This window comes from Panthera pardus, unplaced genomic scaffold, assembly GCF_024362965.1.
Source record: "Panthera pardus isolate Hobbes unplaced genomic scaffold, ASM2436296v1 HiC_scaffold_1, whole genome shotgun sequence".
NCBI lineage: Eukaryota > Metazoa > Chordata > Mammalia > Carnivora > Felidae > Panthera > Panthera pardus.
The window spans coordinates 86,610,381-86,626,002 of record NW_026526654.1 but is presented as its reverse complement, the minus strand read 5'-3'; the positions used below and the strand labels follow the sequence as shown (position 1 = coordinate 86,626,002).

The 15,622-nt window shown below is 50.7% G+C and overlaps 1 protein-coding gene across 1 annotated transcript; it reads right to left on the bottom strand.

Annotated features, from left to right (window-relative positions):
* Positions 1 to 434: 434 nt before the first annotated feature.
* Positions 435 to 14,582, bottom strand: LOC109266162 (complement C1q and tumor necrosis factor-related protein 9A). The gene is made up of 4 exons (XM_019447961.2): positions 14,405 to 14,582; positions 6,314 to 6,500; positions 3,262 to 3,324; positions 435 to 1,473 (listed from the first exon to the last, which is right to left on the bottom strand). Exons 2-4 carry the CDS (start codon positions 6,477 to 6,479, stop codon positions 704 to 706), a joined length of 999 nt encoding a protein of 332 aa, XP_019303506.2. The 5' UTR covers positions 6,480 to 6,500; positions 14,405 to 14,582; the 3' UTR covers positions 435 to 703.
* Positions 14,583 to 15,622: the final 1,040 nt, after the last annotated feature.

Below are 15,622 nucleotides of genomic sequence, written 5' to 3'. Positions count from 1 at the left end.
TACTGGCTCTGCTCATACCTTGATTTAGACTCCTAGCCTCCAGCATCGTGAGACAGTTACTTTCTGTGGTTTTCAGCTCCCCCGTTTGTGGTGCTTTGTGACAATAATCCCAGGAAACCAGTACAAATTCGAGCCTGGCAACTGGTTTCATAAACAACTATTTGTTGACCTAAATGGCGATTAAAACGCAAGCTACCAAATGAGCAAAGTGTTCCACAGCTTTCCGGAATGACTCGTCACCAGCTTACGCCTTGTGTTGGCTACGACATGGAATGAGCACTTGAATGCTTCCCGGTGTCCCCAGAAATTCACATGAGGGGTAAGTCCTGACGCGGCTCCTTCAAGAACTAACTAGCGTTATCAGAACACTGGTCCCATAAGAAACACGCGTGCAAAGGATTCTCCGGATAAGGGGAACGATGAAAATTCATAAATGAATTATAATAGATGATGCAGGCATCTTTTTAAGCTTTTATTCTTAAGTAATCTCTACACCCAACACGGGGCTTGAACTCACAACCCCGAGATCGAGAGCTGCAAGGCCCCCCCCCGGTTGAGCCAGCCGGGCGCCCCAACACGAGCACTTGGGTGCCGCTCTGTGATGATTACAACAATGAGGGTGCTTCGTAGAGTAGAATCATCGGACAGCATCTTCACGAAGCCGTCTCCGATGGGTGGTGAGCAGAGTCTAACCGCCTCCCCGTCACTGGCTGAACAGAAGGAAGCCCGTGAAAGTTGTGTCATCGTCCTCATCCGCAAACAAGCCGTTAAACCTCTCCCCTCCTGCCACCTGCATCCACACCTCGTCCCCCAGCTTCAGGGGCAGCACGATGCCGCCGGACGCCTGGTCCTCCGAGCTCATGTAGCCGTCCTTGGTGTGCAGGATTTTTACCCCATTTTTGACCAAAGCTACCTGAACGTTCCTGGAGAAGACAGTGATGTGGTAGGTGAAGTAATAGACCCCGGCAACGTGGCAAGTGAATTTCCCCGTGGCTACATCGTAGTGATTGAATTCGTTGTACAGGATCTTATCAAATTTAATGGGCGCATCTGAAGCCGGAAACTTGCTCAGTACCGTGAGGCCCACCGTGAAAGCGCTTTTGGGCAAGACGGGAGTCTCGCCGATTTTCCCTTTTTCGCCTCGGTCCCCTTTCCAGCCTCTCATCCCCCGGACTCCCGGCTCCCCCTGGGGCCCGAGGGGCCCAGCATCTCCCTTGGGGCCAGGCTTTCCGACGGGGCCCATGGGGCCAGGTAGACCAGTTGGCCCCGAAGGCCCAGTGTGGCCCTGTAGCCCCTGAGGACCAGTGGGCCCCACGTCACCTTTCTCCCCCTTTGGCCCTCGAGGGCCAGTCTCCCCCTGGAGGCCTTTCTCTCCCATGGGACCAACAAATCCCTTGGGCCCGTGTTTTCCTGGGGGTCCCTGGGAGCCTTGATCGCCTTTGATGCCTTTGGCTTCGACTTTCCCGTCTGCTCCTAGGCGGAGAAAGAGAGAATAAAGGAAAAGATGACTTGCGACACGTCACCTTGCAAAGCCAGCTTTGGCTTTTATCGAGCACACGGAGGAGATAAAGCCGTGCAAGTACAGTAGATGCTCCGGGTCCGAACGTTACTTTACTCCTAAAGTGCGTGCGTGGCATCCACACCCGCTCACACACGCGTGCGTGCACACAAAACCCCTTCGTACTCCTGTCCGTTACGGTGGTGTCGGGGTCCACGTTAGAAATTCCAGCTCCTTACCCGCCACAGAGTCGACTCTGGCCACTATACACGGCCGACCCTTGGGCACAGGTCTTTGGAAAGGCAGACGAACTCAAGCTGCCTCCAGTGACCTGCCACTCAGCTCTCGTTCTGTGACATCTTCTAAAAAAAAAAAAACCCTCACGGGACTGAACAGCAGATAAAGACTTCGTGGCCTGTCCATTGTACCAACCGGGTCACACCGTTCGTCACTGTGCACGCACACTCAGGGCCCCCCGGCTCCTCCAGCCCGACTGGAGAGCCGTGGTGAGGAGCACGGGTTCTGGGCCAAATGCCAAGACTCCTTCCTGTCTCCTCCACGCAGGCACAGCGGGACAAGCCAGTCAGCCACCTACACCTCTGATGCCTCATCTGTAAAACTGAGACAATAATACCACCTCATTTATAGGCTGTTGTATCGAGTCGATATGTGGAAATCGGGGCACCTGGGTGGCTCAGTCGGTGAAGCGTTAGACTCCTGGTTTTGGCTCAGGCGATGATCTCACGGCTCAGGAGTTCGAGCCCCGCACTGGGCTGTGCGCTGACAGTGCGGGGGCCCGCTTGGATTCTTGCGCTCTCCCTCTCTCTTTGCCCCTAGTGCACGCGTGCTCTCTCTCCCTCTCTTTCTCTTAAAATAAATAAACTTAAAGATACGTGAAAAGATGGGGCGCCTGGGTGGCTCAGTCGGTTGAGCGTCCGATTTCGGCTCAGGTCACGATCTCACAGTCTGTGAGTTCGAGCCCCGCGTCGGGCTCTGTGCTGACTGCTCAGAGCCTGGAGCCTGCTTCGGATTCTGTCTCCCTCTCTCTCTGCCCCTCCCCACCTCATGCTCTGTCTCTCTCTGTCTCAGAAATAAACATTAAAAAAATTTTTTTTAAATAAAAATAAAAAAGATACGTGAAAAGCACTCAGAGCAACCTGGCACAAAGTGTTTGCCCTTGAGACCATTGTCTCTCCCCCCATCAGTCACAACTGGCAGAGCCCTCCTCACCCTCCCAGGCCCAATTCCAGCGCCACCTTCTCATGCACTGTTGCCAGAAGCCCGGAGTCAAACTTTAGCGTCATTCCCCAGTGTCAACCCACTAAAACAGGCTTCAGCAAACTACGGCCCGTGAGCCAAATCCAGACTCACGCGTGTTTTTATCTGGCCCACAGGCAATGAATGGTTTGCATTTTTAAGTGGTCACAAATAAAATTCTGCCCTAGAAATAATGCTTACAAATTACATAAAATCCAGCTTTCAGTTTTCATGGAGCTTCACCGGAACACAGCCCCACTTACGTCGCATCTATGGCTGCTTTTCACTACGGTTGTGACCATACGGCCTGGGAAGCTGAAATTATTCACTATCTGACCCTTGACAGAAAAAGAATCATGAACTTCTAGAGATCAAGGGCCGTGCTGTCCTTATTGTTGGATCATCCTCAGAGGCTACAACGGCTACTTGTCCTTGGTGAGCGCCAAATGCCTAAGTCACTGACGGCTCAGAATTAGAGGGTGGTGACACGGAACACGATTTCTGACCTCGTTCTCCTTTCTCTCCATTCATTCCATCTTTCCCTGGACCACCAGGATGTCCTGGTTCTCCTAGGTGGAAGAGAAGGAAATAGACAAGGGTTAGAATCCTAATTCCACATTTCCTGAACATCGGTCTCAATGGGGGTATAGACCGAAGAGTCCTGGGAGTGTGCCCCCACCCCCGCGATGCACACACTGTCTTTTGCAGAAGTGCCGGTGGAGAGAGGCAGATGTGAGTTGTGCAAAAGAAGCGAATTATGAAATGAATTGAGTGGACGTCCCAAGCACCCAGCTCCAGGAAGACAAGACAGGAAGGTAATATGTGCACAGATGATCACAATTATGTTTTCCCCTCTTGAATTGAACTTGGGTAGCGACTGGCTGTTGGAGGCACTGGGTGCCTCACTTCCGCTCTTTTTCTGTCTTGTGTAGAGCGGGGTGGAAGGTTCACTAGCCTCCTGTGAAAACACAGATGACTGTGGTTACCTGGCGCTACTGGGGACGGAAGAAAGGATTCTGGAAGGATCTCTCCAGCACCTTAGAGTGGTGGTAGATGTCACCCATTAAGGTGGCACGGCCGGCCCCACTGGGAACATCAGGGGAGTGAGGTTTTGCCGACCACACATGAATTTTGAGCTCAGAACAGGCAACCCTGAGCTCCAACTTCCTATGTTGTCAGTCAACATCTCTGGAATCAAAGGCAGATCTTGCCGTAAGGAAGGACAGTAGGAGCAAAAGTTGAAGGAATCACGAAGACACGAGTGTACCCCGTGTATGTGTACGCACACACACAGCACACACACTGTGGTCCCAGTGGGAGGGGAGGGGAGAGGAATGGAGTTCATCAAGGTTGAGGTTTGGCCATTTACTTGCACTGGGCTGTCGACTACCCAGAAATGAGACTGGTCTAATGCCAAAAGGGACATGGGCTCTACTAGAGATGTCACCCATCGGAGACCCCGCAGAGCCCGTCTGCAGGGCAGTGGCAAGAGAGATGGCAGGTGGCCCTCTGCTTCGTCCAGCCCACCCAACAGATCCCCTGGATTAGCAAATGCCGTGAGCACAGAAACACCTAAAAACACCAAGACTTTCATTCGGCTCTACAGCTGACTCCCCATACGAAGTAATTTGTTCTAATATTCATTTCTCCAAAACTTAACAAAGGCTTTTTAAAAACCCATATTCCGGGGGGCCCGGGTGGTTCAGTCGGTTAAGCGACTGACTCTTGATTTCAGCTCAGGTCACGATCGTGAGATCAAGCCACCCACCCATGCCAGCACGGAGCCTGCTTGGGATTCTCTCGCCCTCTCTCTCTGCCCCTCCCCCCACCCTCTAAAATACAATAATCGTTTAAAAAATCCATATTCCAACAGCATTTGCTGGCAAAGCACCTTTTAGTTCATCCTGAAGTTACTTTCTGTGTATCATTTCAACCGTTTTTAAAATAGCCAGAGGAATATCTAATCTTCTGATAGGATTCTGAAATAGCAAGAGGGAGGAAAAATGACCGTGGTTTGTGCTCAGTTTCCCCACAGAGTCCTGAAATGTCTAATTTAATTGGGGTGTTTCTATCAATGACTGATATCTCATGGTACAATTTATAATTGGGATGAGATTCATTCTAATGAATGTAAATGTATACCCGTATGTCCCAAGTCTTAAAAATCTCTAGGTTTTTGTCAGACATCTTGTCAGATGTCTGACTAGTTCATCATTGTTTTCTCCCACTCACACGCACTGGAAAAGGTCACGCTAAGAAGAGAAATGACAGCGCTATTTTTGTGTGATTCTTGAACGTCTGCCTCATCAAGTCGACCTTCAATCTTCGATTTCTTTGCAGAGGTATTTCGGGCGCCCATCCGTTCGTGAGAGTTCGACAGTACAATTTGAAAGTCCCTCGGGCTGGGCACGCGTAACCACAATACGCCACAGTACACGGACAGACGATGAACGTGTGAGGGCTCTCGCTCCTCCCACAGCACATGCTTCCGGCTTCACGTGACCTGTCCAAAGGGACCACGCGAAGCCACCCAGGTCAATTCATATAGGAAATATTTTCAAAGCTCAATTTTTTTCATCAAAATTTACCTTTTATTTTTTTAATTTTGTTTCATGTTTTATATTTGAGAAAGAGAGAGAGAGAGACTGAGCGTGAGCAGGGGAAGGGCAGAGAGAGACGGAGACACAGAATCCGAACCAGACTCCAGGCTCCGAGCTGGCAGCACAGAGCCCGACGCGGGGCTTGAACCCACAAACCATGAGATATGACCTGAGCCGAAGTCGGATGCTCAACTGACTGAGCCACCCAGGCGCAATCTAAATTTATCTTTTAAAATGTCAATTGGAGTTTTGATGTTTTCCCCCCTGTACCCAGATAGACCAATCCACTTACGTTTCAGGTATGTGACCCTACGGTCAGACCCAGGCTCAAGAACCAAGCCTGTCAGTTGGTGTCATGGAATCCACTCACGTATCCTGGCTTTTGCAGATCTCCTTCCCGGAGGCTGCATCCTGACCCCAGATCCCCAGACCCTGGGGCAGGTCCCAACACCTGAGTCCCGCCGTGTGGCTTCAGTGACCATCTACTTGGGTATTCTCTGTCACGCCACGTCGCCTGCCTCACCGTGTGGCAAGGGCCTAGCTCTCCCGTGCAGCGCAGCTAGGCGCTGTCTGCTAAATATTCAGCGATCAGATTTCTCTACATGCTCCAAGTGCTAAAGACCCACCATACCCGCCATCTGAGGCAGAGAGATCTACACCATATGCTTCTGAAGACGGCCTGTAGTATCAGACGTGATGGCCCAAAAGCAGTTGTCCCCACTAGATGAGAACGTCCGGTGGAGGGGGGAGCCGTGTTGGTCTTGTCCTGCTCGGTACCCCAGAATCTGGCCTGGAGCGGGCTCTCGGTCACTGCTTTCTGAGCGAGGGGTGCACGAATGAAGGAGGGGGAGCGGGCAGGCGATGACTACACTGGTGATGAATGAATGAATGAATGAATGAATAAGAGGAACGGAGGGGTACATGGAAGGGTAGCTGGAGGCCACCAAGTGGTGAGTACCTGCCTCTCCCTTGTCGCCCTTTGCTCCGTCTCGTCCATCTCTCCCGGGCAAACCATTGTGACCGGGATTCCCAGGGACGCCAGGGTGCCCCTGCCTGCACGTGTCCTGTGCGTTCACGTTTCCCATGCAGATCCCGCCGGCGAGCAGAAGCAACCAGGTCCTCATGTTTCAGACGACGGAGCTGAGCTGAGAGAGGGAAACACAGACCAGAAGGAAAGGCCTTTGTTTCTGGGGCCACAGACACAGGCTCTGCTCCTTGCCGTGGGGCACGGGCCCACTCCCGATCGACCTTGGACAGGATGGCCAAGACCGGTAAGGGCAGAAGCCGCTAGCAGACGAAGCTTCTCACAACCAGAAGGCCATTGTTCTTGAAAGGAACCCACGTGACTGGCACCACTCTGAATGGCGAATGGTCAAGGGGAAAGCCGAGTTCCAAGTCAAATACTCGCATTTGCCACTCCGCTCCACTTGGGGCAAACCGCTTTTTGGAGCCAGAGAAGGGAATGATACTCGCTTCTCGGCGCTGCTGTAAGAACCAAGGTTGACTACAAAGTGCATGAAAAGCACATGTTCAACAGTAAAGCAAACACAGAGTTAGCATTTGGTCCGGCAACCCCAGTTCGGGGTAGACACACACAAGGGTTCGAAGCAGAGACTCCGACACACTCGGACACGCGTGTTCACACCAGCTTTAGTCACAGGAGCCCGAAGGTAGGAACCACCCACACGGCCGCCGACATGTGAATGAACAGGATGTGTTTACACACACGATGGGATGCTCCTCAGCCTTGAAAAGGAGGGACGTTCTGACGCATATACCACAACACGGGTGAACCTTAAAGACATTGTGCCACGTGAAATAAGCCGGACGGGACCAACACTCTCCGACTCCACTCGTATGAGGGCCCTAGAGTAGTCGAATTCACAGGGACACAAAGCAGAACAGTGGGAGCCAACGGCTGGGGGAAGGGGAGGGGGAGCTAACGGGGACAGAGTTTCAGGTTGGGAAGATGGAAAAGCTCTGAAAGCAGACGGCGGAGACAGTCGAACAACGTGAACGTACTTCGTGCCACTGAACTGGACGCTTGAAAGCGGGTAAAGTGGTGAGTTTTATGCAATGTTTACTTTACGATAAACAATAAATAGAATGAAAAACAGTAAAGCATTCCACGCTGTCCTACTGTGATGAGACATATGCTTTGAGTTAGATTTTTGACTCTACAGGAAACCACCGTGAAGGGCACGCGCGCGCGCACACACACACACGAAGGAACAGGCAGTTTGCAAAGTACACCTTCAGGCCCCACTGCGAGTTTTTTATTTGCTTTCCAGCCCCATCAGGAGCGAAGGCCACGCCGGGTGGTGAGGTTTGCGATGAGATCTAAAGGAGCAGAGCAGCTAATCAGGCCAAGTGTTCTAGGCAGAGAGAACACACAGGCAAGACCCTACGGCAGTGTGCACACAGGATTCGTGGGACGCTCTTGACTACATCAGATCTCCCCGGGAAGGGGGCACCACACCGATGCCTCTCTTTCACGGCACCGTAGTACAGGGCTACCCTTACTTACGTCACCGTATGACTGAAGTCTGACTGCATTTTTCTCCTTACTGTACTCCTAGTACTCAGTATTAAGCCTGCAGCGCTGTGTTGAATAAATATGCGTTGAATGAAATGCGTGTGCCATGGCAGACACTTTAGGACATAAAAATAATAATAACCTGAGAATCGTGTCACACAGAGGACGGGTTAAGACGGCAGCGGAGTAGCCTGAGCTCGCTTCATCCCTCGAACATTCGAACACAGCTAGATGAGTATCAAATCATTTGAACACACGAGAAGCCGATCTGAACTGAGAGGGCCGGGCTGCACAACTAGAGCTAGAAAAGCAACCCCAGTGTGGACGGTGGGAGCCACGGAGAGTTGACCTCTGGGGAGAAAAGAACGTGTGTGTGCTGCGGAGGGGAGGGAGCCCTGATCATGGAGAGAGGAGTGAGTGAGAGAGAGAGAGAGAGAGAGGGAGAGGGAGAGAGAAAGAGTGAAGGGGCACCTAAGGGGTCTCAGAGGAATAAACCTTCCCCAAAACCACCGGGAAAAGAAGACGGGCTAACCACCACAAGCTTTTATGAGCCGCAGAGCGCAAAGTCTGAAGTTACCCAGGTCAGCGCCATCACCAGCTTTGTGCCCGGTGGGCCTGGCGGTGCTCCAGCGGGGAAGGAGTGTGGAGGGTGGAGGCCCGAAGCGGGCAGCATGGTCTGAGGATCTCTTGGGTTGCACAAGGAGAGACAGTTCCCTGGCTTGAAGTGCATTTGGGAAAGGTGGGCTGGCCTCTCCTGGGACAGAAAGACCCCGTGGGCACCAGCCTGCCGCTCTATTCACTGGCATAAGAACAGAGATGCCAGCTGAGGGCGGCAAACCTTGGGTGCCGGGTTTTGGCTGTGCTTTAACACCAACTCCAAAAAATTGCTAGAACTAATACATGAGTTCAGCCACGTCACAGGGTATAAGATCAATGTCGAGAAATCTGGTGCATTTCTATACACCAATAAAGAAGCAGAGGAAAAGAAACCGAGGCATCGATTGCGTTTATCGTTGCACCAAAACTCATAAGAGACCTAGGAGTAAGCCTAACCAAAGATGTAAAAGATCTGTATGCTGAAAACTATAGAAAACTTATGAAGGACATTGAAGAAGATGCAAAGAAATGGAAAAACATTCTGTGCTCATGGATTGGAAGAAAAAACATTGTTAAAATGTCAATGCTACCCAAAGCAATCTACACATTTAATGCAATCCCTATCAAAATACCACCAGCATTTTTCACAGAGCTAGAACACATAATCCTAAAATCTGTATGGAACCACAAAAGACCCCGACTTGCCAAAGCAATCCTGAAAAAGAACACCAAAGCCAGAGGCATCACAACTCCAGACTCCATATTACAAAGCTGTAGTGATCAAGCCAGTAATGGTACTGGCATGAAAACAGACATAGATCAATGGGACAGAATAAAAAGCCCAGAAATGGACTCACAACTATATGGTTAACTAATCTTTGGCAAAGCAGGAAAGAATATCCAATGGGAAAAAGACAGTCTTTTCAACAGATGGTGCTGGGAAAACGGGACAGCGACACGCAGAAGAATGAAACCGTACCACTTTCCTACACCACACACAAAATAAATTCACAATGTATGCAAGACCTAAATGTGAGACAAGAAACCATCAAAATCCTAGAGGAGAACACGGGCAGCAACCTCTATGACCTCAGCCACAGCAACTTCTTACTAGACGTGTCGCCAGAGGCAAGGGAAACAAAAGCAAACATGAACCATTGGGACTTTATCGAGACAAAAAGCTTCTGCACAGTGAAGGAAACAATCAGCAAAACTAAAAGACAGCCTACGAAATGGGAGAAGATATCTGCAAGTGACATATCAGATAAAGGGTTAGTATCCAAAATCTATAAAGAAATTATCAAACTCAACACCCAAAAAACAAATAATCTCGTGAAGAAACGGGCAGAAGACACGAATAGACATTTTTCCAAAGAAGATATTCAGATGGTAACAGACACATGAAAAGATGCTCAACGTCGCTCATCATCACATGAATACAAATCAAAATCCCGATGAGACGTCACCTCACACCTGTCAGAATGGCTAAAATTAACAACACAGGGAACAACAAATGTTGGCAAGGATGTGGAGAAGGGGTGTAACCCTCTCACACCATTGGTGGGAATACAAACTGGTGCAGCCACGCTGGAAACCAGTATGGAGTTTCCTGAAACAGTTACAAATAGAACTACCCTACGATCCAGCAACTGGACTACTAGGTATTTACCCGAAGGATAAAAAAATACAGATTCAAAGGGGCACACGCACCCGGATGTTTATAGCAGCACTATCAACAATAGTCAAATTAATGGAAAGAACCCAAGTGTCCCTCAACTGATGAACGGGTAAAGAAGATGTGGTATAGGGGCACCTGGGTGGCTCCCTCGGTTAAGTGCCTGACTTCAGCTCAGGCCATGATCTCATGGTTCGTGGGTTCAATCCCCACGTCGGGCTCAGTGCTGACGGCTCAGAGCCTGGAGCCCGCTTAGGATTCTGTGTCTCCCTCTCTCTCTCTGCCCCTCTCCTGCTCACGTTCTGTGTCTTTCTCTCAAAAGTAAACATAAACAATTTTTTTAATTAAAAAAGATGTGATATATATATATACATATATATATATATACACACATATATACACACATACACAATGGAATATTACTCAGCCATCAAAAAAATGAAATCTTGCTGTTTGCAATGACATGGATGGAGCTAGAAGATATTATGCGAAGCCAAATAAGTCAGAGAAAGATAAATACCATATGGTTTCTCTCATTGGAATTAGGAAACAAAACAGATGAACATATAGGAAGGGGGAGAAAAAAAAGAGAGGGAAGCAAACCGTAAGAGACACTTAATGATAGAGAACAAACTGAGCGTTGCTGGAGGGAGGAAGGAGGGAGATAGGCTAGGTGGGCGATGGGTATCGGGGGGCACTTGTGATGACGAGCACTGGGTGTTGTATGTAAGTGTTGAATCACCACTATCACACCATACGTTAACTAACATAATTTAAATTAAAATTTGGAGAAGAAAATAATAACATGAGGCTAGTGAAGCAGGTCAGAACCCAGACCCTTATACAGCACTGAAGGCAACGTCCATCCGCACAACCTTTCAGATAAAGAGAAAAGACGTTCATATCTTAAACTTAGTGATCTCGTGCCGAAAATTCTTAATAATCCAACATTTGTGTGCCAAATATATTAGCCGTGACATTATCTGTCATAGCGCAAAAGTGCATAATGTGTTTCCATCAGTGCTTCTTGGGTATAATATTATGTAGCCCCTGAAATAATTATGTAGGTCATGTAGAAATAAAATATGTGAAAGATATATGTTGTGTTTCATTAAAAAAATTTTTTTTTGTTTATTTTTCAGAGAGAGAGAGAGAGAGAGAGAGAGCATGAGCAGGGGAGGGGCAGAGAGGGAGGGAGACACAGAGTCTGAAGCGGGCTCCAGGCTCCGAGCTGTCAGCACAGAGCCCGACGCGGGGCTCGAACTCACGAACCGCGAGACTGCGACCTGAGCTGAAGTCGGATACTTAACCGACTGAGCCACCCAGGCACCCTGATGTTGAATTTTTAAAAAGTAGAATAAAATGGCATGTACATTATGAATTACATAGGTACCCATGTAATTCTATATGCATATCGACAAAAACTAGGACCAAATATATCCAAATGAATATGGCTGCTTTAGAATAGCAGGGTTATGAGGGTTTTTCCTTTTTAAAAAATGCTTTTTTACAGCGTCTATTAAAATATTTCTAGATAAATATTAAAACCAGCTAGACTTGTCTAGGATTATATCGCCATCTTATGGAAACTTCTAAATGTCACAGCGTCCAGTTTGATGGCAAAGTATTTTTAGACAAAAAAATACAGATGTTTCCTTTTGAAGTCACAAACTTACACCATTTCCGGAAATTGAATTGTTTTGTTAGAGCCAAATTCCATAAATAATCTACACCATCCTCTTTTGTTTAACTCCGAAGTGACTGGTCATAGTTGAATCGAAATGGCACAGACCAACCTCTGCTAAAGGGTCTATGTTTTTCCTTTTAAATTTTTTCAAAATGTATTACAATTATTTCAATAATAAAAAGATCTCAAGATCATAAAGGTATCAAATTGGGGTAAACTCCATTTTGTCCTCCGGCTAGGGAAGAGCTAACATCTATCCTTCCGTAATTTTTTTTTAATGTTTATTTATTTTCGAGAGAGACAGAGCATGAGCGGGGGAGGGGCAGAGAGGGGGGAGACACAGAACCCGAAGCAGGCTCCGGGGCTCGAACTCACAAGCCATGAGATCGTGACCTGAGCCGAAGTCGGACGCTTAACCGACTGGGCCACCCAGGCCCCCCCTGTCAGTTATTTCTCTGGTTTTGAGCACTTGCTTAGACCTCAAGCCTAGCACACAGACAACCTTCAACAGACGACTGTGAATAACCAAATAAGCTTTGGCACTATCTTTAATACGAAAATGGAGAAGAGGGACGTGAGGGTTTGCGCAAGGAATACAGTAGACGTTACGTTAATATGTCATTTGTAAAAATAAAAAGTTGCGTTTGTGCTTCTTACAAAGCCATGAATTGGATCCTCTGTTAGTTCAGCCCACAATCGATGCGCCCAATTTAACTGCACTATGTGTCCTGGAATTGATGCACCTTTCAATTCCTCTCCGTGTTTCTCCAGAACGCGCGAGAGCTGGGAACGCTTCTCTCCCGTCCTTCCCTCCCCCTCCCCCTCCCTGCTCTCACCTGGATCACTGCCACCCCCACCCCATCTCCACCCTGCACCTAGACTAGGGAGCACTTAGGCGCCAGCCTAGGTCATAAGGACAGCCACTGCGTCTTTCCGCTTGCTTATTTTCAGTACGTCACCAACAATTATTTGTTGAATGATTTAAAAAGAGAGAGAAAAAAAGAACTTTCGAAAGAAATATCCTGGCTCCAAATGTGTGGGACGCAGCCTTTGGGGGTGTGGCTGGGTATTAAATCGAATCCGCGTCGATGCCTTCGGTGGAGATGACTCGTTTCTCCAACGCCCCCTCCTCCCCTTGCTCCTCGTAATAGAAATTTGAGGTGGCACGTGGCTGCCCGCAGTGGACATTTCCCAGCCTCCCTGGCAGAGGCCTGGAAAACACGAGGAAACTGGATTCTGGCCGGTGGGAAAGAACAAAAGGGATCCGTGCAAGGACCACAGGCTTCACGGGGAGGAGGGCTGCCGTACCCTCCCCGGGCCCCTTGCCCCTCCCTGCGGCTGGGGTGTGCGTGGGTGGGGGGGGGGGGGTGGTGAGACGTCTTGGGACTCCTTGAAGGAGAGCCGCCCTTCGGGGATAGAAAACGTCTGGTCCCTGATGGCCACCCAGACCAGACCCGCCCCGCCGGCCCGTCTGTGACACAAGAGAGAAGTACATCGCAAGCCTGCTGGAGCCACTGTTATTTGGGGTCTCCCTCCCGACTGCCAAGCCCACGTCTTGACTAACGCGAGGCGCCTGCTGCCACAGGGGTGAGCATTCATCCCAGCGAGGAAGGTTGGGGGCCATGTGTCGTGGGCCCAATCGTCAGAGCTGCTGAGCACTTGTTGGATATGCAGCCCTCCGGGCAATAGATTAAACAAGCGACCAGGGTCCTGCCTGGGGCCGAGGACCCTGGGATTCTGCTGTGATCTCCTAGATCTGACACACTGCCCCGGGGGGGGGGCGGGGGGCAGAGGGACACAGACCGCAAAGGACTCTGGAGCTACGGCTTTTTAGACCCCCCGCAACAGGTCCTGACTGGGTTTCCGGGTTGTGTCTCCTTTGCTTGACCTACACTGTGCCTTCACTACTGAACTTCTGGTTAAGGTCCCTCGGTTTAACAAAAGACCTGCCAGAATCGAGCTGAGCGGCGCACAGTGGGTCTGCCAGCCTCCGAGCTTCTGCTCTGCGTCTTGCGTGTAACGGGCGAGAGAAGAAACAACCCCGAACACCCCTCCCCGACTTGACACCTCGTGAATCTAAGAATCAAACGATTTTCGCTCATCGAGTACATTTTCTTCCACATGCCCTGCACGTTGTATTTCTCCTTTAACGTATGTTGAGGGGCTGGTTTTCAAGCTACGCCGTGTAAGTGATGAAGTACGGCCATCCGTACAAACATGCACAGGCTCAAATTTGGGCCAAATAATCTACGAGCTCCTCTAGAAAGCTCTCGGGGAGGGTCTACCCTTACGCCTTCTCCTGTAGCTTCATCCCTCCTCCCAGCCAGTTTGCAGGGTTCCGGAAGAACCTCAAGATCTGCTTTTGTCTCCTGTTCACCTCTTCCGCAAATGAATTCTGAAACCAGCGTGCTCCTGTCCTACCCGAAACTCGGCAGACAGCTAGCTGCCTACCTCGCCAATGACTAAGCACGATCGTCACACACGGATTCAGAGCTGCTTTAGGACCCCCGTGCCTTAAATCGAAACCAAAGCAGCGGTTTCCTAACGCACTTACCTGAACCCCAGGGCCGCGGGCTGCATGCAGGTGCTGCACAAACCGGGAATCAAGGGCTCACTAAATAAAATCACGCCTTCCTGCCACAGAATTCCCTAGTGGATGTATCTGCAAAACAGCAGGAAGGGGAGGGAACCGAGTAAGGCACAAGATGTTTTGGAAGAGCTTCAAAACTTGCAGCCAGGGGCGCCTGGGTGGCGCAGTCGGTTGGGCGTCCGACTTCAGCCAGGTCACGATCTCGCGGTCCTTGAGTTCGAGCCCCGCGTCGGGCTCCGGGCTGATGGCTCGGAGCCTGGAGCCTGTTTCCGATTCTGTGTCTCTCTCTCTCTCTGCCCCTCCCCCGTTCATGCTGTGTCTCTCTCTGTCCCCCAAAAAATAAATAAATGTTGAAAAAAAAAAACTTGCAGCCAGACTGGAGTCAGGTAGCATCTTCCAGCACTATCTGTTCCGAAAACTCGGCTCTTTACCCCCCCCCCCCCCCCCGTCCTTTTTAATCAAGGGAGAGAAAGCGAGGTGCACTTCCGAGTCTGGAAGAAGGAATCCCCACAGCCGGTGTCTTTCCGACTCCCCCCTCCCACTGTGGCTGCCCCTCCCCCACCGGCGTCACCCTCGTCTTCCCCTTCGCCGTCCCAGTCCGCTCCCCTGTCCTCTCCCTCCGCCTGTTCGTGCTCTGGGGCTGGTCCAGGGCCCACCCCCTCCTCGGGCCGTCCGCTCTCGGCTTCCTTCCCACCCGCACCTCCCGCTCTCACCTCTCTCTGGAGCCGCAGCGTCCGGCGGGTAGACCCGAGGGTCACGCGGGCCCCCCGCCCACCCAGCCTTTCTTCTCTGCATCCGTCGGTGGCACCAGCGCCCGGCCATCACCCCGGGGCAGGACCCGGAGACCGCACCTCGCCTCCACAGCCGCGTGGCGGGCTCACGGCCGAGCATCCTTCACCTGGGTCCGGCCTCGCCCTCTCCTCCAGCCTCTCTGCCGCTGGACACGGTCCCCCAGGGCCCCCCGGGCCTGGCGCGAAACCCACCCTTTTCCCCGACCCCGGGATGGGGCTGAGCAAATCCCACGCGAGCCGAAATCCCACACAATCTCCCCGCCTTGCGTTCTTCGGCCACGAAACGAAATCCCGGTACCTCACGCCGCTTGGCAGGCCCTTTGGGAGCCGGCTTCGACCCCCTCGGTTTCTCACGCGGCCCGTCGGTTGGATTCAAGCCGCACACCCAGGC